Source organism: Podarcis bocagei (assembly GCF_964188305.1).
Source record: "Podarcis bocagei genome assembly, chromosome: 12".
Lineage (NCBI taxonomy): Eukaryota > Metazoa > Chordata > Lepidosauria > Squamata > Lacertidae > Podarcis > Podarcis bocagei.
The window spans coordinates 15401724-15428542 of NC_138137.1; the positions used below are offsets into that span (position 1 = coordinate 15401724).

The 26819-nt window shown below is 41.2% G+C and overlaps 1 protein-coding gene across 3 annotated transcripts in view; it reads left to right on the forward strand.

Moving 5' to 3' along the window:
- ZNRF2 (zinc and ring finger 2) overlaps nucleotides 1-26819 on the forward strand; it is a 53267-nt gene that overhangs the window by 22360 nt on the left and 4088 nt on the right. The window contains exons 2-4 of one of the 3 annotated variants that reach the window (XM_081164948.1): nucleotides 8465-8560; nucleotides 20606-20678; nucleotides 25370-25475. In XM_081164948.1, coding sequence (XP_081021074.1) covers nucleotides 8465-8560; nucleotides 20606-20652 — 143 coding nt within the window. In that variant the 3' untranslated portion in view covers nucleotides 20653-20678; nucleotides 25370-25475. Of the gene's footprint in view, nucleotides 1-8464; nucleotides 8561-20605; nucleotides 20679-25369; nucleotides 25476-26074; nucleotides 26159-26819 lie in introns of those variants that run through there. The other 2 variants (XM_081164947.1, XM_081164946.1) reach the window with 2 other exon arrangements.

Here is a 26819-nt window from a genome sequence, read left to right on the forward strand (position 1 = left end):
TGTGCCACGAGCTTGTCATGCACTCTCTAAGCTAGCCTGCTTCCCTTGGGTATTTGTTCAGCAGACAAATATTTTGTTTGCTGCTGCAGACAAATAGAGCAGCCCCTCTGGTAAATAAATACAGTACTTTACCAACTTTCACTAGCGTATGTTTTTTCTTTGTTGTGTTAGCTAAAACTTGCTGCGGGCTCTGACAGTTCCATTTCCTCTTTCCCTTTAGCGATCAAACTTGGTACAAAAACAACTGCTATCAGTGGAGATGCTTGATTCTTAACTGTCAGTTTTACTGTTGTTTGTTACAACTTACTTAAAAATAATCTATGTAGTGCTTGGTTGTAAGGGAACCTTAAAGTGGTTTACACAAAATACAAAATGAAACATTAAAATTATCAATAGACATTCAAAAGATGATTAAAATCAATAGTAACTGAAAAGAAATAAAACACATGAAGCTTATAAATGTCTTCGATTTAAGCAAGGGCCAAAAAAAGAAAAGGAAAATACTGCAAAGGGGCTGCTTTCTGGGTGGAATGGGAGGAAACTGGTGGAAAAGCACTGTTAGGCCGATTTGTTCATTAGTTAGGGAGCTGTTTCCTAATAGGCTCGAGTAATGTGAGATCTGATTATCTGTAAGAGGAGCCATTTGGTGTGGGACCAGACAATGGAGAAGAAGCTTCCATGCCATCCTGGTAATGCATGATACAGCTGTTCTTCCTTTACTCACCAGATAGAGAGTGGAAGTTGGCACTCTGTTGACTGTGCAGTGCAAATGGATGGATGTGCATCTTACCTTGTGTAGATGGCTTTTTCTCAGGTAACCCCATCTTTCCCCCCCCCCATCTTTCCCCCTTTTTCTTCCTCAAGGTTCTTTCTTTAGAGACATCAGCATTGCCCTGATCCTCTGTTTCTGCTCTTGTTTCTAGGCAGCATGCTGATGGACCATCTGTTTTTTGTTTGAGAACTATTCTCCCCCCCCCCCCTGTATGACAGCTGTGGATTTATGGTTAGACTGGCTTTTAGATACCTTACATTAAAGTAGATAACACATCTATTTTAGATACCAATATGGACCTTTGGGTAATTAAGGAATATTGATTTGAATTACAAATAATGGGCAAGAAGGAGTGGGAAAGAATTGCATTATCACCTGTCTCACCTATGTGATCAGCTATGAAATATTGTGTTTTGATTCGACTTTAAAATTAAGGTTAAAGTTCTTGTTTAACCTACCCTATTGTTGTTGTTGTTGGCATCTGTCTCGAGAGACTATGGCTCACTCCTCTGGGGTGGGAAGTCAAAACCCTGGAGAATCACAGCGGCTGTTGTGACTGCAGAGACTCATAACTTGTAACTGATGTGTCTCACATTATTTTTGCTGTATTAGCAGCACTGAAGTGACCCCTTTGGGCCGCAAGCCTTGACAGTGTGTATGGAGGTCTGGGGCTGCCCAGAAGACAGGACCCCCCCCCCCAGCCTTGCTAATGTACAAAAGAAAGCAGAGCAATACATTTGGCACCAGCTTGGCAACTATTGAAAAGGCCAACCCTGGAACCAGTGGATTGTAACAAATACATCCTTCCTGAGGAAGGGATTGAAAGAGTTGCGGCACAACAACTGCAGACATACCTGCATGAGACTGCCTGTCTGGATCCATGCCAGTTTGGGTTCAGGCCTGGGTTTGGGATCAAATCTGCTTCAGTCACTCTGATGGATGACCTTTATAGAGAGAAGGGCAGTGGGAGTGCAATACTGCTCCTTCTGCTCAATCTCTCAACTGTCTTTGATACCATGGTTGAAAATGGTATCCTTTTGGACTGACTCTGTGGGGTGGATATTGGTCTCACGGTGCTACGTTGGTTCCATTGCTAGCCGAAGGATCATGAACAAAGTGTAGCATTGGGATACAACTCTTCGGCCCCTTGATGTTTGCGCTCTGAGGTGTCGCAGGGCACTATCTTGTCCCCAATGCTATTCAACATCTGTATGAAGTCATTGGGAGCAGCCATGAGGAGCTTTGGAGCCAGGTATCAGCAGTATGCTGATGATACCCAACTCTACTTATCCATTTCATCTGAATCAGGAGAGGCTGGATTTCTGTAACACACTTTTTGTGGGATTTCCCTTGTATCTGGTCCATAGACTGCAACTAGTACAGAATGCATTAGTCAGGCTCCTCACAGGAGCAAATTGCAGACAACATGTTACTCTACTGCTGAGAGAACTGCACTGGTTGCCAATTTGCTATCAAACCAATTCCAAGGCTCCTTTGTGAATTCGCAAAGCCCTGAACAACTTAGGCATAAAGTACCACCTGATCTCTTTCACTCCACCTCAGTCACGGAGATCTTCTGGGGCTTTTCCATGACCTGGAAGTTTAGTTGGCCTTCATTAGGAACCAATCCTAATGTGGCAGATCCTTTTTCAACAGGTTTTCACAATATGATTTTTTTCTTTTTAACCAACAGTATCTGTTGAATTTTCATTGATGTTTTTAATGTGTTCATTGATTGTTATTTTTTGTATTTTATGTTGTAAGCTGCCTTCATATATTTTATGAGTAGTCATAGTCAAAATTCAGCACGTTCCCTTCTAAACCAGAATTTGCAAACCCACTAAACAGTAGTTTCACATTTTTGTTAAGAAGCGAGTCTGGATGCTATTAACCATTTTTAGCATTGGTGCAGGTGTAAGATTAAACTATGGTTGAATTGGACAAGGGGAGGAATTGCATGTTCCTGAGCATGATTTCTAACTCACAAACCCAAGTCTGCAGGAGCTAGCACTATTTCTGCCCTAGGCCTGAAGCAAAAAGTTACATCAGAACCTGTCCTTCACATTTATCTAACGGAAATTTCCATCACATATGTATGTATTACATTCTGACTTTTTGTCATTGATAAGGTTTTCCTTTCTTTCTTTATTGCTGCTGTGTTCCTCCAGGAACCATTAGCTACTGGTAAGTATTTCAATTAAATCAGATTTTACAAAGTTTTGCCTAGTGAGGACATTAGACCCTCGCTGACTTCAGTGAAAACTTTGTATCCGATGGACACGTCTGTTACCTTGAGTGCTTTCTCAGATAGTTGCTATTACCCAGTTGAAGAAATTGTTGGAAGTAAGAATAATCAGGACACTGAAGTCTGTGTTTGGACTTCATAGTAGACCATGATTTATTGTGAAGGGAACAAGCGGCACTGAGCTTTGGGCTTGCATGCTCCCCCATCCCCTCTCCTCCTTCAGTTCCTCTTGGTGTCCATTAGGAGAAGAGATTGGAAGCTTTTGCTTCCATTTTTGATTAACTTCAGTTTAGTCTATATATATGGAAACAGTACAAACAGTATTGTGAGCAGCTTAAATTATGCAAACTGTAGCTGAAGCCGTGGCAGAAATGGAAGGCTGTGCTATTTGTGTCAAGTTTTCATAGTGAAAGGGGATGTCCTGCTTGAGTCTCAGTAACAGTTTTCAAAGTACTTTTTAAACTATTTGTAGGGTGCTGAGAGTTCCCAAGCAGTGTTCACAACCAGGGTGTTGTCCCTGTGGGATAGCAAAGCCAGTAACAGTGCATCCTAACTCATCTTTCTTTACCCCATATGCAGTGCAAAAGAAGCCAGTCTAGGCTATTGATAGAAAATTCTTGGCAAGCAAAGAGAGATAAAAATAGTAATTAATCCCTGAAGTCTCAAGCATCTCCTTGTGTATAGTGTGTTTGTATGCTTTTCTTCTTAGCATCCGACTGAAGGAAGTGATTTATTGTGGATTTTTAATCCCTGTGGCACTTTGGTGAATACTGGTGGCATGTTATGTGGTGAAGGCTGCAGTTACTTGTGTTTGAAATTGCACAAATGGCTTTACTTTCTCAATTAAACTCAACATCTTGTATTTTATTCTGTGAACCATCCTGAGATCTTGTGACGAAGGGTGGTATATAAATTTAATAAATAAGAATGAAATAAGAATACTAACATAAACCTACTGAGTGCCTGATCTTCGCCATTAAACTTATTACATTCTTTTTTGTATTGCCACTTAATAAGCTTCTGGGTAAAGAGAGCAAATGGAGGTTATTAGGACGATCTGGAAACAAGATGTAGCCCATCTGTTGAGAAGGCCTGCACTTATATAATGCAAAACCATGGTTTGTTCAAGCCATAGTTTAACAAACCACAAGTTAACCATGAGTCAAACAATGACTTTTCCCTCCATTTGCTTTATAGCTGCTCTTGCCAGATGCCGTTATGGCTTGATGAACATTTGGGCTGGGATAGGCAACTGTCAGATGGCTGTTGCAGTTGCTCGAGAGTAATCAGGCAGGACTCCAACCTGTCTTTTACAGGCTTTATTTTGGTGCAAACTATTTACAGTGAAGAGCCCCAAAGCTCATGTCTGGCTCAATCGCTAGCAGAATCCGGGAGTGGTCTTTTTTTGTACCTCCCCCAACATAAGAGTTTCGTTACCCCCAGCCTTCTCCTTCCCTCTTTGCGACTTAGACTACTGCGCAGGATGGGCTATGACAAGGGCGTGTTTCCCTCCTGTCCGGCTTGCCCAGGAGCGGTGTTAAGGCTCTCACCAGCATCCTCTGGTCCTTGCTCCTCTTCCCCACTGGAGGTGGGGCTTTCCTCCTCCCCGGAAGAGGAACTGCTTCGCAAGATTTTTGGAGGCTCCCTGTAACACAACTGCCCTTCTATTTCTTGCTTCTGAGCTGATGGCAGTTCCCTGACAGCAACTAACAGTGGTTAAGGAAGAATGCTGTGTTAACTTGGCTTGTAAAACAGCAAATGCTGGCTCCAGAAAATGGTTTGTTGGCAATAAGCAAACTTTAGTTAAGCTGCTGTGCTCGGCTTGCATATAATGCTAAGCCACAGTATGGTTTAGTGGCTTAGTGTTTTTGTGAAAACCAGGCCATTCTTGCAAGTTTTTAGTTGTGTAAGTAGGAAGAACCACCTTTATAAACCACTTGGAGGTTTTATTCACAGTTAAGCAGATTTTGTTAAATTAAAATAAAATGCTGCAATACATTCCTCAATACTAGCTGTGACACTCTGCTCTCATCAGGTGTGTTCTGAACCAAATGAACCTTTGAAAACCAAGGGGTGAAATTTGAAGCTGAGTTTTTGAAGCAGCTAATGGGTCTGTTTGTGTGTGCACGCACATGCCTGATCTCACTTCAACCATCTTCTGGTTTTTGGGTGAGCAGGATACACTGCTCTATATACCCCTCTTCTTCTTCTTTTCTCTATAAGGGTTTAAACCTTCTCTTTTTAAATGAAAACTAAATTATCTAAATCGCCTGTGTAACTTTATCTAGAAGGCTTTTGTTTTATTGAAGGTACAGGGTGGCCATATTCACACGTAATGCTAAGCCATACTACTGGCTCCAGGAGGAAGAATGTGCCCACTTTCCTCCTCCCTGGCCCCTTTAGCTCAGTCTGGTGTGGCAGGTTTGGCTCTGTGTGTTATCCAAACCCAGGGTTGTGCTTGAACTCTCTCCCTAACCACAATCTGTACTCAGGGTTTGTTTTTGGCTTCGCTGCCAAGATGCACTGCCTCTCCCCAAATGAACTGACTCAGACCCTGCAATCATCACCTGAGGCCCTTCTTCGTATGCCTCCTCTGAGAGAGGTCCGGATGGTGGCAGCACGAGCATGGGCCTTTTTGGTGGTGGCTCCCTGTTTTGGAATGCTCTCTCCAGTGAGGCTCGCATGGCGCCTTCATTATATATCTTGAGGTGCCAGGCAAAAACATTCCTCTTCTCTCAGGCCTTTGACTATCTATGGCCTTTTAAACTGTGTGTGCTCAAGTTATTGTTTTTGTTTATTATTATTATGTGTATTTTTGTGGTTTTACATTGTAAGCTACCATGTGATCCTTGGATGATGGGTTGTATAGAAATTTAACTGATGATGTTGATGATGATAGGACCAGAGAGTAGCAAGTTCCTCTCTGGGCTTAGCACATTTTCAGTAAGCCTACAGTTGTCAGCATGTAATAAATACTACTTCCCACTTTGAGTTTTGTTTGTATATTGCTTTGTTCTCATTCTGGTTCTGTTCCTGTTACTAGTATAGAATAAGTATACTGGTCAAGTGATGTTCCTCTTTTGACAAGAAGGCTTTCTGGATTTGTTGGTTAGGCAAGGGGGCTGTTCATTTAAAGGAAATGTTGCCTTATTCTACCAGTTTTCAGATTTGGCATTCAGAAGACTTTGCCAATGTACACCTTCCTGCCCTATGTATCTTATGTGCCTACTTGGTTTTTTCAAATGAAAAAGACACTTCCCTCTTTATTACATTGGACAAAATTGTGGGAGTTATTTTCATAAGCTAAACTAGAACAAAACTAGACATCAATTCAAAACAGATTCTCTGGCAGGAGCTGGGTTCAGGAGATACTCAGGGGTCATTCTCTGCCATTTTTCACACATCATATCCCCCCCCCCCAAATACAGAACTTATATCATTGTATCATCATATCTGAACTACAACGCAAGTAGATCAAAAAGCTATTGCAAGAACGTCCATGAATGTTCCCTTCAGCCAGGGATGGGGGAACATGTGGCCCTTCAGAGGCTGTCAAACTCCAATGAGCCCCAGCCAGCAGGACCAAAGGTCAGGGATGATGGGAGTTGTAGTCCGGCAACATCTAAAGGGCCCCAGGTTGCACCGGCATCTTGCACTTTTTGTGTAAAATAAAATGCTTGTTTCTTCTTTTTCCTTCATGAAAAGTGGATTGGTTTAGAGTTCAATAGCATGTTGCCTGAAACAAAATTAATTCCGGAGTAGTATTTTACTGTCTCTCATCCTGGTTTGTACTTTGTAGTTTCCTTGACCTCATGCAGCGACTAAAAACGGAAGTTTTGCCTTGATTGCCTGATTTATCTCAAACTGTAAGCTTACCATGACCATGCAAACATGCTGACTTCCAGCAGAAGCTTGTACTCATGTAAAATATTCCCTGGTCCTTTTAATGCTAACAAGATGTAAGTGTAAAATCACAATTGTTGCTTGGTTGGTTGGTTGGTTTTTTAAATACGGTTTATTCCATTATTTTGTTTGATAATGGGGTTTGCCATGGTATCTAGACTTACAGTAACATTGCCATATCAATAATTCAGGATCATAATATTTAACTTCTTTTCTGTTTCTATGGCAAACGTGTTTTCTGTGGATCTCCAAGTTAGTATTTCTGATTTAACAGGAGAGGAGGAGCAATGGTGAATTTCATCTATTCCAATATTGGGGTTGTCAGACTTTTCTTGAACTTTTGTGTAACATTCAAAACAGCCTAATCTGGTGGACAGAAAGTCTTAAGCATATAGAAATATTTACATCTTCATAAAAATAGTTAGCATTTATTGGACATCTCACAAGTTTTAATTTGTGCATTTTTAATGTAAAAGTGGAGCTGTCTGTCTCATTCATTTTATAAAGCCAGAAGAGGTTATTACTTGCTGATATTGTTCTTAAACAAAGCTAAGATTATCAGAAGTGAAATATACAACAGATGCTGTACTGGAAATCAGACACCACAATTCACTGTGCAATTGTGGTCATGCAGATGTCTAGCCTCTCTGACCTAGTTTCATGCAAAACTGATTTAATCCTTCCTAGTCCTAATTATGGGGTTGCTAGTATGTGACAGGGATAGAGAGATTCCTACATATGTAGGGTAAGGTCACAACAAGGATTTTCAGAGACTACATTGTGATGAACTGGTTCCTTGGGCAGAGTCGTAGCTATGGGTTTTTTACCCCTGGTGAAGCCGCCAGAGGAGGGCCATTGATGCTCCCAACCTGTGTGTGTGTGTGTGTGCGCACGCGCGCAAATGTGCATGGGGGGGTACCAAACTGGGTTTTTGACCCATGTAAAATAAAGCCTAGTTTTGTCCCTGCCTTGGGCAATGTGAATCTGCAGTTATATAGTCCAGCTTTACATGAATCTTGATTCATTCTCTCTCACATTGGAAGTGAATATTGGCTAGGTTGCCATCTCTTGTCGTAGGCCACTACCAGATTTCACAAGGTGAAGTTTTAATTTAATTCTCCCTATTGAGATAAGAAATATCAGTGTCGTATACAGTTCTCTTCTCTGGTCTATATTTATGTCATTTTCTCTGAACTGAGAATGTCCTTGTTGACTCTCAGTGTTTCTCATTGTCAGTGCAGTGCGATTTATTTTGAACTGACAGCCAACTTAGTCTAGCCCAGAACTGAACTGCTTCCACACACTCTCTTTTCCCAGTTTGTATCAAAATGAATTTGCAAAGAATAAAGTATGCCTGCATCATTAACTTGTGTTAAGCGCAAAGCACCTGTCCTCTAAAGCAGTGTTGTCCTTTAATACCTGTGTATAATGACACTTCCATAAACCAAAGAAATATTTTGATTTACATATCATGAAAAGATGAGCTATACAAAAGTTGTCACACTTCTCAATATTTTTCTCTCCTTTTTTCTTTTTTGCTTTAGGATTCAAGTGCCCTGTTTGTTCCAAGTTTGTCTCTTCAGATGAAATGGATTTACATCTTGTGATGTGTTTGACAAAACCAAGGATAACCTACAATGGTAAGAAAGTAAGCTAATTACTGCTTGTAGTACGTAACTGAATTAAGATCAGCTGTGAACTAAGTTGATACAATTATTTAAACCAGCAAATACAAAGAACTATTTACTAATGCTTACTTGACACTGATAAAAACCTCACATTTCTGCTGACCCATTCTGTTAATTATTTCATCCATTTCATTTCTAGTATGCCCTTGATGCCTCTCTTAAATGTTTTTGTTTTCATTTCATTCTTCAAGAGCCATAATCATTCTAGTTGGAAAACTAGTTGGGATACAATTATTGTTTGGACATAAAATCTTGATATTTCAGTCGTGCAAGTCAGTCTTTTCTAGTTTCCTGACTTTTTGGTGTTGTCTGAATGGGGCACAAAAATATCTCCTTCCTCTGGAGTAGAGTACTGAAAATGAAAATTGGTTATATCAGAAATCCTGGCAATAATTGACCATCAAGGCTAAAACAAAAAGTTGTGTCAATATAGCAGGTCATTGAAGAGCAGATACATTTGTGGGTCACAAACAGCAGATTTAAGCTAGTAAACCAGGAGTTGGTGGTTCTGTCTGTTTTGTTCCCAGATTCTTTTATCCAGATGCACACTTACTTAACTTCTCGTAAGAGTACAGAAATAATATAATTAACAAATAATATTTTAGCACTGAGCAATCCTGAGCAAAACATTGGGTTCAGATACACCCCTCTCCTTTTGCCCTCTTTCTCCTGTGTGGCCAGAAGAACAACTTCTACTGAGTTTACTTTCAATTTAAAAGGATCTCTTCGTAATGTTATTTGGAAACCAGGAATCCTGGTTTAATACAAACAGTAGTTGCCAAACAATATAACTTGCATCACCCATGGTTTGAATTTGGTTTGTTTATGAATTAATCATTGCTTTAAACTAGGATTCCTTGTTCACATAACGCCAAGTTGAGAATATTTGGAAATAAAAGTAAGCACTACAGAAGTCTTTCTTGTGGCTGCGTGGAAGGAATAAGGGGGGCTATGTGAGCCCAATGCGTGCTTGGATTCAGTGTGTCTCCTCCATATAATGTCAAACTATGGTTTAGCATTTTGTGTGATCCAGTGAGTCCTATTGTATGTACTTTTTACTTTCTGTGGTCCAACATTGGATCCCTATCTTTTCCTTAAAACTACAATGTGGAGAAGTGTGTAGGCTTGAGGGGTATACTATATAGATACAGGAATATTTCTGTTGCATAGAACATGGGTTAGAACATGTGACAAGTGGTTCCTTTTTATAACATCTGAAGTTCTCAGACCACACAAAATGTTGTGTTTTAGTTAAGTATTATATGTTTGTTTAATTTTGGGATACTTTCTGTTGTAATGTACATAAAGGTTTTTACTTATATTTGATTGTTTTCTAACATGCTGGTCAATCGGTGCAATTCATTCTCTCCCACAACTATTAAATTTCCATATTTTCCACTACACTCAATGATGTTTGCAGCCTTTTACAACTATGCTAAGATAATGTTTCGGGTCTCTTGCTGTCTTGCCCAGTATGTAAAACATGCGATTTTACAGGGTTTTAAAATTATTATTCCATTGGTGAAGGCATTTAGTCTAGAGAGAGCCTTGTCCTATTTGACTCTTTGAGAACTGTTGTGATCTTTTTAGATGGTCAGATATTAAATAAGCCATTGTGTAACGTGGATTTTAAAACAGATTAGAAATGTAAAGCTATTACAGTAAGGAAGTTTGTAAAGCTACTGTACAACCGCAATAGTGTTTAGTATGATATTCTTAGAAGACAGATCAAACCTGTTGGTGCTAGCAGTTCTTGCAGAACACCAGCCGTATTTATTTAGCCTCATTGTTGCCCCATGTGAAGTATAAAGCCACACTGGAAAGAAGTTATCCACCTCTGCTGCTGTTGATTGCAAGGGAAGATGGACAAAGCAGCCTTTTCTAAGGAAGATTGCGACTTAGCTTTTTGTGCATATAGCCAGGCATCTACAAATACATGTAATACATCTTTCCAATGTCGAATGCTTCAAGCAGAGAAGCAGTGCTATCAAATCTCATTAGCACTGAGGGTTGGAGAAGGTTAAAAAATGGCACAAATCCATAAGGCTCTTTTATTTCCTTTTTTTGTGCCACACTGCAAATGAGAGCAATCCTGTCTCTTCCCCAAGCTCTCTGCGCATCCTGGGGGAGCTGGGATGGGGAAAGATTTGTGGGCAACCCCACACCCAGGCTGGCTCGTAAGCCAAGACTATCTTGGTCAATTGTTGCATGTAACCACCTCATTGTTGCACTAACATACCTGATAAGAAATCTGAGAAAGTAGGAGAGTGCTTCATGTATCTTCACCACCCTGGAGGATGATTTGAACAACTGGGTTACTGAGTAGCTGCACATCATGGAAAGTTTCTACCTGGTCCTCCATATTCCCCCAGTCTCAGAGCCTGAAGCATGATACTTGCTACAAGGTATATTGTGCTGAAACTTTGGTTTCAGACTGCTTCTCTTCTTTCTTTTGCTTGTTCCTCACAAAAAATATGACCCGGAAAATGACCTTTACTTAGCAATATGGAAAGACTGTAGCCCAGCTTCCACTCAACATCAAAAACAATGGCTTCATGATCCACAGTGTTCTATGAACAGGCAGCTGATCGCTGCCCCTTAAAGTGGCGATTCAGATGTCAAGTAATGATATCAGTAACAAGGTTGCTTGCTTATTATACTGTGTGTAGCTATAATCTGTATAGCTTGTGCAGTTCTCAAGAGTTTTCTACTTGCATATTACCCTTCTGATATGCCTACCTTGTGCTATTTCTGGCCTCTGAGGTAATGGCTTTTTAACTACAGCCTGGTGCTGAGGAGTTAAAACTATTAGTGATACACTCGGTACTGAAGAGATGGAATAGAGGGCAGGAATAGCTTTTCATTTCTACTCTGTTTGAGACACTGGTGTATAGTTGTGCTGATTTTCTTTAAATGACATGGTGGTTATACTCTCTGCAATTTTTTTTTTTTAAAGTCAGTACTCAGAAATGCTGAGCTCCATGACCCTCATAAATAATAGAAATTGAGCAAGTGTGCATAGTTTTTCTTGATTTACATAATTGTTTCTACTGTTGCAAATCAAAGGAGGGGCTAACAACACTGCAGCCCAGCACACTGAGTCCTTCTCAGTTAGTTTTCTTCATTCTGAGATTTTAGCTGGCACACTTTGCTACATTTTCTAAAGTTCTAGAAACTTTTATTTATATTTTTTTAAAGAAAAAGCTGAGATTTGCAGGAAGCTGCTTTCTGCACACTCTACCACATTGTAGAATTGCACCATATGGAGTCCTGACTGAGGGTGTGACACACATGTAGTAGTTATTCAATTGGAGGCATTCCTTCCTTCTTCAGGCCTATATTTAATTTTATTTCCTGATAGTGGGGAGTGCCCAGTGCTGCCCAGGAATTTTTGGAAAGCAAAAAATATTGGGGACCAGCATCCAAGTATCTTTAAAAGCTGCTGTCCCCACCTTGGGAACCCTTGTACTTAGTTAGTGATGTTCTGTAAAGATGTGTCCGAATTGAAAAGAGAATGAACAGACAGACAAACCACTTTCCAAAATCCATAGTAGATGACATACTAATGTTGTGCCGTGCAGTGATGACCCACAAAGGGTTAGAGCCCCCAGAAGACTACATAGGCTCCTGGGAAGGTTTGCATAATGCACATCATATTGTGTTGGTTTGGATGATGTTTTCCACGTAGAACCTAGGTCCTACTAACTAATGATTGCCCTAAAAAGTAGAGAATTGGCGGATGATTTCCATTATCTAGGATTTTGAAATGGATTATTCAGAGGAGAAACTGCCTTCTGAACTCTGGAGTGGATAGTTACCTTTTTGTGCCTTATTGAAAGCTGTTTCAGTCTCTGTCTAAGTGATATCTCAAGCAGCTCTGTCGTGGTGGTCTCTTGCCTTAGTGTAGTAAATGTTCCTGAGCATGATATGCTATACAGCATGACAGAAAACAGCACAAAACTCAAAAGAGAAAGCTCTAGGGCAGCTTGCTGTCTTGTTCAATTTGGAATGTTAATTCACTCACAGGCAAGGATTTGAGGTTATAAAAACCTGAGCACTGTGCTTTGTACCCCTGCAAGCGAAGGTCCAGCGTGCATACACCAAATGTTGGCAGTCCAGGAATCATGTTGTACTTTATCCTTTGACTCTTGGAATAAATTATTATTATTATTATTATTATTATTATTATTATTATTATTATTATTATTATTATTATATTTATACCCTGCCCATCTGGCCGGGTTTCCCCAGCCACTCTGGGCGGCTTCCAACAAAATATTAAAATACAGTGATCTGTTAAACAGTAAAAGCTTCCCTAAACAGGGCTGCCTTCAGATGTCTTCTAAAAGTCTGGTAGTTGTTCTTCTCTTTGACAACATTGAGCTCTAATGCGTGTCCGGTCAGCTTCAGAATGAGTTATCTGCCACCGGCACTCTAGCTACCTCAACGATTGTTTCATTGCCCTCAGATCCGTGGAAAACCACGGGGCTGTCAGGGCTCCATGCAATCGAAGAGGGCGCTTTGGAGCTAAACAGTCAGTAGCCCTGGTTAAATCCACATTCCAGCGGGCCACCAGGAAATCAGCTGAAAGGCCATCGACATGGGATAAAGCATTCCCTACCACTCTTTGGAAACCATTTGGATCCATTAAGTGGTGGGGGCGGACCATCCAAATCGTTCCCACCTCCCTGCAGAGGGGAAGGGTTGTGGAGAAGTCCAGTTGCACCAGGAAATGATCAGACCATGGCACTTCTTCAGTTTCGCTTTTACTTAGTGTCAGATCACCAACATCCATAGAGGTGAACACCAGGTCTAAGGCATGTCCGTGACTATGAGTTGGGCCAGACTTATTCAGGGACAGCCGCATGGAGGCCATGCTTTCCACGAAATCTCAAGCGGCCCCTTGTAAGGTCGTGTCGGCATGGATGTTAAAATCCCCTAGGACAACCAAACTAGGTGTCTCCAGGAGAACATCCGCCATGACCTGAAGCAGCTCAGGCAGGGAATCCTTGGTGCAGCAGGGAGGTCAGTACACCAAAAGGAATCCTGTACTGCCCCAATTGCCCAGCTTCCAGAACATGCACTCAGAGAACTAGGTCTTCCCAACAGAACGCCTGTTGCAAACTAATGACTTCCTAAAAATCATTGCAACCCCCCCTCCCCCAAGGCCTGGGTTGCTGTCGTAAGAGAAACCTGGTAGACAAGCAGCAGCAAGGACAGGCCCATCTGCTTCATCCAACCAAGTCTCTGTTACGCATGCCAGGTCAAGTCCTCCATCCATGATCAAGTCATGGGTGGCAGTAGTCTTATGAATCATTGGCCTGGCATTGCACAGCAGCACCTTCAGGTCATGTGGGTATCCCTTGCTGATTCCAGTATCCATCCGGACAAGACCAGACCCGGAGTAAGGGATAGTCCTCAAATAACGACTAAACCTGCCTCCTCGGTAATGACATGGTCTGGTCTTAGCGTAACTCCTCCTCCTACCCATGATCACTGAGATCGGTTGTCCCAGTTGGAACCTATTTTGATGGGCATTGTGAACAGCAGGGCCTATTATAGGCAGCAGCTCATGCACACACAAATCAAGCAAAATAACAGTTGCAATTCTGGATCATTGGTGCTGGAGAAATGTTTTAAATACTTAGGCAGCAACATCCATATATTGGAGCCAATATCATACATTTAGAGGCAAGCTCTCTGAAGACAGAACAAAAATTCTGAACTTACTGGCATTAGCACAACACTTCTAGGAATCTGAGCAACTAGGCGCCTAGGAGTTTTCCTCGGGTGCTGCATCTGCTGTCTTGCAATTAGTTGAGTTCTTGGGAAGGCATTACACATGCTATAAACAGCCTGAATGAAACTCTGCATTTTGCATTTTATATTTATATTTTGTAAGATGGAGCATGGTTGGGTTCTGCTGCAATTGGGAACTTTGGGGTGCTTTGTTTTCATGCCAGATGCAAACCTTAGGTTAGGATGGTCTAAAATGTACACATGCAATCGTGCATTCCACATGCTCTTAAAATATGCTGAGAGAAAGAAGTGGATCCAAATACAAGATTAATTTAAAAACGTTTGAATGTCGCTACTTCTATCTCTTTTAAAGCTGTCACATGGGTAAATGCAGCTGATTTAAGTTAGCTGCAGACTCTGACCCATTATTTTCTGCTTTGACTGTTCTTGAGTTTCTTATCAGAGCCATAAGGCTTAGTTTGGTTTTCCTTTCTCCTCATTCTCCAGTTGATTGTCTTGTTGTAGTTCTCGCCCCTCACAAGATCCATTCTTGGAAATTTTCCTGTTTCTGTTTTCATATAACATTATCTAATCTCTAGACTCTAAGGCAGACTTCAGCCATCATGCAGACTAAAGTACTGTATTACAAATATGTAATTGGTTGATACTGCATATTCATTATTTGGGTGAGTCACCCTGACCTTGCTGCCCTGCTTTCCAATGACACTTGCTTCTTCCACTGTTTGCTAACCCTAGTTTCTTGTCTTGCAGTGTCTTCTATAATAACTCTTAGATTTGGTTTCACCATAATCATGTAACCAGTTTTTAAAATTGCACCTTTATAGGGTGATATTCAACTATGTTTTATTTGGAGATGTTTCTACATCTACACAATAAAAGTGAGAGTAGCTGGTCTGGTCTGTTAAGACTATTCCACGCAGGAATAGTAAAACAGTTGTTATTAGAATTAACTGAAAAACCACAAGCTTGCACAAGTACATTGTGGTTTTGGTTGGTACCAGTAAAGCTTTTGATTTACTAGGTAGAATCCCACACATTAAGCAAATAATAAGCCCTTGAGCAAATGTTTTACTTTTGCCATTAACTGAAATGCTTCTGCCATTGGAATTGATAATCTCACAAATACGAATGAGTTGCTAGGAAAGGTATGCAAAAAGTCACTAAAAACAGTTCAGAGAAAAAAGGGTGTGGAGCTTTTGCACATGTAGATTTACAATACAGTATGCGTACATTTTCTTATGAGAAATGCACAGGGATTGTTTTCTGTACCTCGTGATTCTGCTGGATAAGAACTACCTGGAATGTCCTACACTTAATCAGTTTCTAACTTTAAAGGTCATTCCGAGGATGTCATAAATTGTGTCTGCAACTGCTGCAGTCTTATGACTGCTAGGAACTGTACCTGAGGGCAAACCCTGAGCCTTATCTTTCACTATGTTTATGGAGCAATTTTATTTGAGTGACCATATAAGCATCTCACAAGAGACCACAATTATTTTGTTGATGTAGCTCTTTGAATCAATAAAAGCAGTTTTCTTTTTCAGGGTTTCTCTGTCCTTATGACTATATTTTGTAGGTTTGCAGTTGTTATACCTTACATTGCAGCCCTATGTATGTCTGCTCAGAAATCTGCTTAACAGGGCTTACTCCTAGTTAAGTGTGTATCAGATTGTAGCTTTAATCAACATTAGTCATAATTGGAGCAGACCTATTGAAAGCAATAGGTTTAAGTCTGTTGCTTTCAAAGGGTCTAAGCTGAGTGTGAGTTTTTGGTATACTGTTAGCTAAAGTGTTTTGGTGTTTTTTTAAAAAATAAATAAATCTTAAAGCTGTAATTGATCTCTCACAATGTGGATTTTGTTTGAAATGTGATGTGGTATGAGTCAGTAGCAAAGGAAATTCTTGACTTCAGCATTTTCTGCAACAGCTTAGACACCAGATAGGGTTGCAATTTATGCCTGCCTCAGTCTTTTCCAGGTTTGCGACTCTGTGACAGAGTTACGCATACTGGAATGATCTTTTCTATTTCAGATGAAAATATAGTACTGTTAATTTATACCTGATTTTGTTTTTTAAATCAATTTTTATTGCAGGAAGTGGTGTGTATGTGTTGCTGGTTTGATTATGATAAAATCCAAGTAGGAATTTCTGAACTATTGAGAAGGATTTTTGATTGAAAAATGCTTGCTGCGCCAAGACGGAGAATTGTGACATTGTTTAACATTGTAGCTTATTTCACACAGTGTTGACTATTTACATTTTGAACACTGGAAACACCCAGTGTTTCCATAATTTGTATAACAGTGTCGTCTTACTTACAGGGGTTTAAGCTAATGTGTTAATCTTACCTTTGAAAATGCTTATCTAAGGGCCCTGGTTGCATCCTGTTGAGGAATTATGTACAAAATGTCAGGCTGAGAGATATGGTGGAATACAGAACCTAACATCCACAATAACAATGGAAGAGGTGCCTGAACAGAGGCACATGCAACTCAACTGGAGTGGTCTCCTAATGGATGTGGCTATGCAGGTTTTTACCATAGCAAGTCTACATACAAATACTTCAGAACTTGCAGGATTACATCTATTCCTATTGGTCCCCATTTTCAACAAAACAACTTCAAAGGGAGTCTCCATTGTGAAATTTTTAAACTACAGTGATACCTCTAGTTACGAACTTAATTCATTCCGGAGGTCCGTTCTTAACCTGAAACTGTTCTTAACTAGAGGCGTGCTTTCGCTAATGGGGCCTCTTGCCGCTGCGCCGCCAGCACACGATTTCTGTTCTCATCCTGGGGCAAAGTTCTCAACTCGAGGGAACTCTTCCAGGTTAGCAGAGTTTGTAACCTGAAGCGTTTGTAACCTGAGGTGTTTGTAACTCGAGGTACCATTGCATAATGCATTAACAACTTTTTTGTGGCACCTTACGTTTTACTTGGGTGAAGAGTAGCATTCATTTTCCTCTTCTAGGTCTGCCCTGTAGTAGATTTATTTCTGGCTACAACTCTGTGGAACTTTTATTTCACTGGATGGGTATTGTAGACTAAAACACCTGGTGTAAATCCTTTAGTTGTGAGTCAGAACAGAGGCAGTTCTACACAAAAACATGTAGATATATATAGTTGTCAGTAGGTTTCCAACAGAGGGTGCTTATGTCCATAATGTTTTTCCACCGTAGTGTCTAGAAAATTACTTGTTGATAAACTGGTCCAGGCTCACAATGATGGTGAATTGAATTCCTAGTAGAATTTCCCATGTGTTTCCTTTCCATTAGTCAATCTGACCCTGGACCAGTTCATTCAATGGGACACTCTGGTGCTACTGCTTTCGTTTTATTTAATCACCTTCAGCACACATACCTTAAGGTGATATACAAAATACAATAAAAACAACACAAGCAAATCCTAAGCAGGCAGAGAGCTATCCATCCTGCTGCAAAGCTTCCTTGAACATAAATATATTCAATAGCTTCCAGAAAGTACAGTGTGTGTTTGTCATATAACGTGACAGGAATACCGCTCTACAAAACTGGTGTAGCCTGCTCCAAGTTACTGTGGAATGGGCTTCTGTTATCTTTGGAACTTGAAGGAGAAGCTCTTCTGAAGTCCCACTTAGTGGGTCACTTCTGAAGTGACCCACTTAGTATATGGCATGAGGTTGTCTCTCAAGTAACCTGGTCCTGAGTTGTAAAGGATCTTACAGTGGCAATGCCTTGAATTTGATCCAGTAGCAGAATGGCAGTCGGTGAAAATCCTACAAACCAGGTTTAATTCCTGGCAGCAGTTTGCCCCCACAAGCCACCATATTCTGCAACAGATGAAGCAGAGTCCAGACCAAGGGGAGCCCCCCATGTATCCTCATTTGTTGGAAACCTCCTGATCACTACACACACACACACACACACACACACACACACACGCTACTATCTTCCACTACTGCAATTACTCAGTATTCCCCCTTATATTGAGGAGCCCCACACCTGGCTGTGAGGGACATGGCTGTCATGGTCATTGGGGGTGGGACTGGACTAGCTAGCATGGTTCCCTTGTGCATTTTTCAGTGCTTTTGGTTTCCTGTAAACACCCCAAAAGTAGTCTCTCTAGGAGGTGTCAGTATCTTAGTGGTTAGGACTCTGAACGTGGGTGCTGCCTTAGCTTCTGCCTTCATAGCTGCTTCCCCTCACAGATGTATATTGACTCGGTTTCCGTGCAATGCTAAATCAACCATGACTTGGTCAGGCTCCCAGAGAGGAGATTGTGGCTCGCAGCTGCTTTGCTCTTCCTCCGGTCTCGCTTCTCTGAACCAAGCCACGATTTGGTTTAGTGCATTGTCTGAACCCAGGCACGTGATTTGTCTTGCTCCAGGCAAGCCACAAGTTGTAAACCAAGAACAAATCTTGGCTACAGCTCATGACAAACCACTACTAGCCTGGGCTCAGATGACATGCTAAGCCAAACTTTGGTGTAACTCTCACAGTGAAGACAGATATGATACCTGAGGACTTAACAGTGCCTACCAAGTGACAGTGAAGAGGGGTTATTTCAAACTACAAAAACTTGTTCTGCAAGTACACTGGTTTGTCTATAAGGTGCTAGAACTGTTTTGCCCTGAATCAGCCCAATGATGTATGTAGCTCAGTACTGTCTAACCTAGCTGGCCCTCCAAGGTCTAAGGTAGAGACATTATTCAGACCTGCCTGGACCCTTAATTGGCGATGCTAAGGGTTGAATTTTGGTCTTCATGTACGCAAACCATTTTTTCTTTTGTGAAGTGATTTAGTGCTTTATTTTTTGAGGTCTAAAACTTTCAGGGCAGTCATATGTCTTTTCTATTGGTATTCCCATCTTCATGATGCCTCTTGCTCTGTGTAAACACTCAGAATGGGTAAACATCCTCAGAACAATGATTACATGCAGCATTGGCCACCTCCTGGAGTCCACCCTACTCTGCTCTCCATGTGTTTGCTGTAAATGTCTACTTTGGATGTGTGCTTATAGAGCCCCTCAAATGAAAACGTAAGATCCTAACTTGGGTCATTTGATTGAAAGGCAAGAATCAATAACACCCTATTTTGGGAGGTGCGGTTCTACAGGTACACATGCCAACAAAGAGAGGTTGAGGCAAGCATGACCGTATTAACTCATCACAATCCCTTGACTTACCAGGAAGAAAATGCATTGTTAACAGCCATATTGAAGTCTTGCTAAATGTGTAAAAATAAAACTACAGGCAGGTTTGAAGCTTGTCCTTCGTTAAGAGTAAAATCAAAACATCCAGAGCTTCTTGCCATAGCTTGGTTGGGGACAGAATGCTGCTGAATCCCAGTTGTTGGAAATTTCAGGAGGAGAGAGTGTTCTTTTGTTTGGGTCCTGCTTGTGGGCTTCCGATAGGTATTACTTTGGCACTCTGAGAACTGGCTGCCGGACTGGAAGTGCCATTTGCCTGTTGCAGCAGACTCTTCGTAGATTCTTCCGTATGTTATAACTTTCATTAGGCTATGCCACTTGCATTGTTTTACAATTTACTAATGTATCAGATTTTAAGATTGGTTTGATCATTGTCAAATTATATTTGTATGAAATCGACTTGACATACAAGATGTTTGCTTAATTTACCAGTATCAGTGACTGCAGTACATAATTAAAAACAACAACAACAAGCTTTCTCACTAATTTTACACACACTTTATTAAGTTTCTCTCTTTTCTTTGCATGCAATAGAGTTCTGCTTTGAGGACTTAAGCACTTGAGTCCATTGTTGCTTGCCCTGGCATGTAAAATAAGCACAAAGGAGATGAAGGTTTTTTTTGGGGCGGTGTCAAAATGTCAGGCACTTAAAAAACATCTACCGTATTTTTTGCTCTATAAGACTCACTTTTTCCCTCCTAAAAAGTAAGGGGAAATGTGTGTGCGTCTTATGGAGCGAATGCAGGCTGCACAGCTATCCCCGAAGACAGAACAGCAAGAGGGATTGCTGCTTTCACTGCCCAGCGATCCCTCTTGCTGTTCTGGCTTCTGAGATTCAGAATATTTTTTTCTTGTTTTCCTCCTCCAAAAACTAGGTGCATCTTGTGGTCTGGTGCGTCTTATAGAGCGAAAAATACGGTGCATGTTATGGAAATTAGAAGTATCTCTGCAACTTAGGGCAACTGTCACTGGCCAAGGAATAGCATTTTATTCTCGGCGGCTTCTGTACTATTACTAAAATGAAATCTATTATCACTCTTGATTTTTCTAGGGGAGTGCACATTGTGTGCTGCTTTTGTGATGGTCTGCTATCATTGAGGGTTCAAGAACAAAAAAGTATTCAGGTAACATGCCTGATCGTTCATCAGTCAAGTTGTAGTGCTTGTCTGTCTCTCTCCTTCCCTCCCCCTTTCCGCCCCCATTTCCACTGAAACAGATGAATTGTTTTGGATGCTTCGTCTGAATGGCAAATATTTCTGTTATGGAGCAGAGCATGGAATCCTGTTGGATGCTTTCATTAAAACCAATATATATTGCAGATAACAGGCTTTTGTTTTGCTGTCTGCTTTACTCATGCTGCCTTGACCTACATTAGTATAGACGTTTACTAAGAAGAGCTTTTTATTTTGCATTTTGGGTGCATGAAAGCTACTGATTCCAGACTTGATATAAATGTCTACAGAAGCACCTAGTATATTGAGTTCACTGACGCACAAGCAGCATTTAATTGATTGGCCTTTAAGTAGCTATCTCCTTTTCTCCAGTGGTAAAATCTTTACATACCCAATTTCTAAATATCAAAGCATATAATAAGTTATGTCTAACTAGCCTCCACTGTAAGCAGCTGAACCTGAAGTTGGTTTAAGCAAGGCCAGGTCAGATGTAGGAGAGAACTCTGGGGCTTCTATTTCTTTATCATAGATCTTGCTAAGCAAGGGTGTGACTAAGTGCTGTCTGCAGTCTGGGTTGCCTTGTGGCAGCAGGTAGTGATATCATGGCAGTTATGGAAACCTCCACAGCAGTACAAATTGGTTTGCTCCAAGGTTCATGTACGACTTTGTTCTCTCTGTGTGTCATGTTCTCTTTGCATTTATCATGCCACACTGGTGATAAACCAGGGATGATTGGGTTGTGCTCAGAATCTGGCATTGATTCACTCCAAGCAGTTGCTTAGGATATAGTTTCTCTGTACGTCAATGTTACGGTGACAGCATTTGCTATGCAGAAGAGGAGACTGAGGAGAGCTTTGTGGTATGTGAGTCTTAGTTTATCTGGCCACCGTGGAGACGGTAGAGTAGACTTGTGGAAATGGCTCTTTGTGGGAAAGTCTGTAAATGCATTAGGTGCTTACATCAATTTGATCTGAAACGAGACTTGAATTTTAAAGTTGCTTCTAAAAATTATGCCTTCATAACAGTGGATTGTGCAAGCTCAAAGCCTGCCAGGATGAGGCTCAGAGGTGATTGGGGATTGGACAGAAAATTCAGCATCTTTTATCTTGTGAACATCCCTGGGATCTTGTGATGTAGGGTGACATATACGGTATTTTTTGCTCCATAAGACTCACTTTTTCCCTCCTAAAAAGTAAGGGGAAATGTGTGTGCGTCTTATGGAGCGAATGCAGGCTGCGCAGCTATCCCAGAAGCCAGAACAGTAAGAGGGATTGCTGTTTCCACTGTGCAGTGATCCCTCTTGCTGTTCTGGCTTCTGAGATTCAGAATATTTTTTTTCTTGTTTTCCTCCTCCAAAAACTAGGTCCGTCTTGTGGTCTGGGGCCTCTTATAGAGCGAAAAATACGGTAAATCAGATAAATAAATATTTAGAGAAGATGCCTTTAAAGTGCCAAGTGAATCAATCGTTAAAACAAAGTGAGCTTCTTCATAGTGTAGGCATAAGACACTTAGGCCTCGCTGTCCAAGCCAATCAGGTTTCCCTTGGTTTTTAAGTATCCCACAAAAGCTTGGAGTTCATACCCTGCCAACTGGCTGGACTGCGATAATTTTAGATCATGGCTGAGCGCAGGGGGGTGGGGAACCTTTTTGACCTGGTGGACCAGATTTTTATCTGTCTCCACCACCACAGTCCAACTTTGCGAGGCCAATAGCCAAACAACTGGCTGTTGGGTGCTTGGGAAATGCTGTGCAAAGCACATTGCAAGCTCTTGTGTTTCCCAAGAGTTGAGCAAAGGGCCAGAAAAGCTGCTTTCTGCAGGGATCAGCTGCACAATCAAGTTTCCCCATGGGAAGTTAGATTGCGCAGCCATTCCAGCCACATCTGTACCCATGAGCATGATGGGCGTGGTTTTAGGAAAACAGCTTAGTTGGCCAATTTGGGGTGTAGGCCACATTTGGCCTGCGGTCTGGAGGTTCCTCACCCCTGCTTTAGTGTTAGATGAGTTCGGGGAAGCACAAGTGAACTGCCAGGGTTGTGTGTTCCTTCTCCTACAGGGCCAGGGTTACTTTGGCAGAGTTTAGTTATGCTTTAATGAACCCCAGCCTTACTGTGTATTCAAACAAAGAATCTAATTACAATTGTACCTTGGAAGTCGAACGGAATCCGTTCCAGAAGTCCGTTCGACTTCCAAAACGTTCGGAAACCAAAGCACAGCTTCTGATTGGCTGCAGGAAGCTCCTGCAGCCAATCGGAAGCCTCAGAAGCCCCGTTGGACATTTGGCTTCCAAAAATAGTTACAAACCGGAACAGTCACTTCGGTGTTTGCGATGTTTGGGAGCCAAAACGTTCGAGTACTAAGCTTTTCGAAAACCAAGATACTATATTCTAATAAGCTAACTTGGTTTCAGGTTGGCATAGTATGAAACTTCCCAAAGTGTATGTTTAAACCAGGATCCTACCAACTAAAACTAAACTTTGCCAAAATCATTATCTTAGCCATTTGGGAAGAGGAGTACAGATGGAGCATGTAAGCCCAGTGCTTGGCTCGGGCCCATTCAGGCATGTTGACATAGTGCTAAATTGTGGTTTAGTGTTACATGTGAATGCAATCCATGTTTTAATTATTGACTAGAAACAGGAGGTTCATAAAACCATGCCAGTAGAGGGAGAAATTGCTTCTTATAAACTGCGGACATTTTAATTTGACCAGCTTCTGCGAATTTTTCATACTGTGGAAATAGGAAGACCTTTCATGTAGTATACTGAAATTGCCTGAAAAGTATTTCATAAAGATTTCACAGGAACAAATAAGAATTTGTTTCAAGCCCTAGTTCTGTGGAGAGAATTAGCAATTCTGATTTTTCCTTACTGATTTGTATCTCAACACAGAGAGATCAGTTTATAGTAAATCTTGACATTAATTCAAAGGATTCATCACAGAATTGTTGTCGCATTGGTATTACAGCTTTGTCACCTACAAAAATATCCCCGTTTGGGGGATCATTGTATCCACTACTAGTAGTAAAAATACTAAGAAAATGCTCAATTTGGGTGGGAGGAACCCCTTCTTGGCTGTTTTTGTCTGGTCAAATAGAGAGCATGCTTGAAAAGTTATTCAGTTGTATGAATAACTTACAAACTTTTTACTCTTTCATTAGTTAGGAAGTTGTAAACTTCCAGTTTCTGCTTCTTCAGGGGAAGAAAACCATTTAAGGTATCTATGCACCATCATTCATAACCTACTTTGAAATTAAATTATGGCGTGTTGTCACATGCCTTTGTTTTTACACCATCAGAACTCATTTTCACTCCACAAAAAGAGATGCCTCCAAATTCTGGAGCTGATTTTGAACTTCTAATCAAGTGGAAATAGACATGGATTGCAAGGGGAAAGGGAGGGTCTCACTGGTTCTGGAATATCCTTGTTATTTAGATATGGCAGGCATAGATTTAGCCATCCCTAGCTTGCAAAGGCAGAAGGCAAGGCCAATCCACTTCTTGTAAGCGACAGTTTCTAGGTGCAGCATACCCGGATAGGCACTCAGCACAATTTAATCCAAAATTGGCAATGCTGTGCAGAATTTAAACCTCTTTCACATTCATCAGCTGCTTCGAAAGCCTGGCAGGTGGTGCCCGTGGATCACTGCTTTCCAGGTTCAGCGCAAGAGTAGTGGTTGGCTCTGGCAAACCTCTGCCAGTTTGAGCGAAATCTGGTGAGGTAAAGCTACAGGAATCAGTCGCATGGGCTTATTTTGCAGAAATTCTGCCTCAGGTTTTGTCCAACCCTATGTCATCTGGAAACCATATTGCACAACTTGCAATCTGGAAGCGAATGGGTTTATCTAGTGTTGATGTTTAATTACTTTTTATGATCACCACTTCAGCAGTAGGGATGTACAGAATCCTAGTATGTCAGAGGTGCTTCTTTTCCATGTTCAGGCTTCAGGTGATGAAGGTCTCTGCTCCGTAAGGAGGTATATACTATAAATATTGATCTTTGAATTATGGGGAAGGCTGAGAGAGCGTTTATATTATTTTCTGTCTATATCTGAGTTGAAATATATTTTATACCATCATAAATAACTCATTTTCCAAGTGTGGATCCTTAATAGCCAAGTGGGTACCATCAATTTAGAACACGAAGGTTGGTAGGCTTGGGGAGAAACCCCCAAGCAACACCCCCCCACACACACAAAAAGGCTTTGGAAGAAATCCCTAAGAGGTGGAAAACCCCAAAAGAGCCTGTGAGGACCAAGCATGCTTAGTGGTCACAGAATGCTGTCTAACTGTTCAAGGGTGGAAAACTGGGAGAGCGTGGGATGCATTGGAGTTTACTGGAAGAGGGCATGGCTGGCTGACTGGCTGGAAAGCTTTGATGCAGGTATTCCTTGTTGTTTTCTATCTGCACAAGCATGTGAGGTATTGTAATCTTTAACCCTACATTCCAGTAGCTTGTTTCACAACAGTATTCCATTAGACTAAATCAAACCACAGTATGATTTGATTTTGTGACTGTTAACTTCATTGAATGTTAAACGTGATAGATCTCATCGTCCTTGCCATTTCTTTAAAGGATATTGTCAATACTGGGAATGAAATATATATATATTTTGTCTCCGTTGTGTTTTGCCTGTGTCTGTAGAGGATGTGCTGAGTAAAGACGCTGGGGAGTGTGCAATATGCCTGGAAGAGCTGCAGCAAGGGGATACAATAGCACGATTGCCTTGTCTATGCATATATCATAAAGGGTAAGTGCATGCAAAACAGAATTCAGCAGCTGGGACTTGGAATCATAGAATTGTGGAGTTGGCAGGGACCCAAAGGGTCATCAACCCCCTGCAAGGAAGGAAACTCAACTAAAGTATCCATGACAGGTGGCCATCCAACCTTTGCTTAGAAATCTCCAAGGAAGGAAAGTCCACAACCTCCCAGAGGAATCTGTTCCACTTAACTATTCTAATAATTCACTGAAATAATTTTAATAGATTTGCCTTTAAAAATGAGATTTGACAAGGTGGGATTTCTAGAGCCTATCCCCTCAGCATATTTACTTCTTCTGTTAATTGTTTTTCTTTTGAAATCTTACTACATAGTATGCAAGGACCCTCAAAAAGACGCCTTTACTGAGGTTTTCCAATATATAGCTTTTTGATTGATTAATCAATTACAAGTCTGTTAACCATTTCTGAATGATTGCCCTAGTTAACATGATACTTTTATTATAAAGAAAGCATTTACTTGAAAATAATTTTTTTTCTGTTTTCGTGGAGCTGACTGATAAGCAAACTTCTCTTTGTGTTTCAGCTGCAGTAAAGAAATAATTCTCCTCTCTCTCATTCTCTCGTAGATGCATAGACGAATGGTTTGAAGTAAACAGATCTTGTCCTGAGCATCCCTCAGATTAACGTCAAGAGTTTCCTGTTTTGTGTAGGTAACTATTGTCATATAGGTTGCTGTCCCCAAAGACCAATCTATAAAGCTGAGTAGCTTTCAATAATCTGGCTGTAGCACAATGTGAGTTCTAGTGCTCCAATAACCTTTTGCTCCAGCTACTTTTCTTAATGGTACATTGGCACAATAACTTCTGGGATTGGACGCAGTTGTTAAATGTATTTGATTCTTGCACATGCTAGAGACTTCAGACCATTGATCCTGTCACTGATGATGGGGATGAATGCTGAATCTTTGCAGCCTGAACCATCTGCTCCTTACTCTTGCCATGGGGATTTTTGTGTCAAGAAATTCCTGCCTTAACCGATAAACTACCTTTGCTACTACTTTAGGTTTAAGGCCCTTGTATTTACAGGACCGCATCTCCTGGTATGCCCCGCAGAGGACCCTAAGGTCCATGAATAACCATAGGTTAGAGGTCCCGGGCCCTAAGGAAGTCAGACTATCCTCTACCAGGGCCAGGGCCTTTTCAGTGAAGGCTCCGACCTGGTGGAATGCTCTGTCCCATGAGACCAGGGCCCTACAGGATTTAACCTTCTTTCGCTGGGCCTGTAAGACAGAGCTATTCCGCCTGGCCGTTAATTTGAATTCAGCCTGATCTTTTCCTTCTCTTCCCTCCCCCTCCTCTTTTATGAAGATTA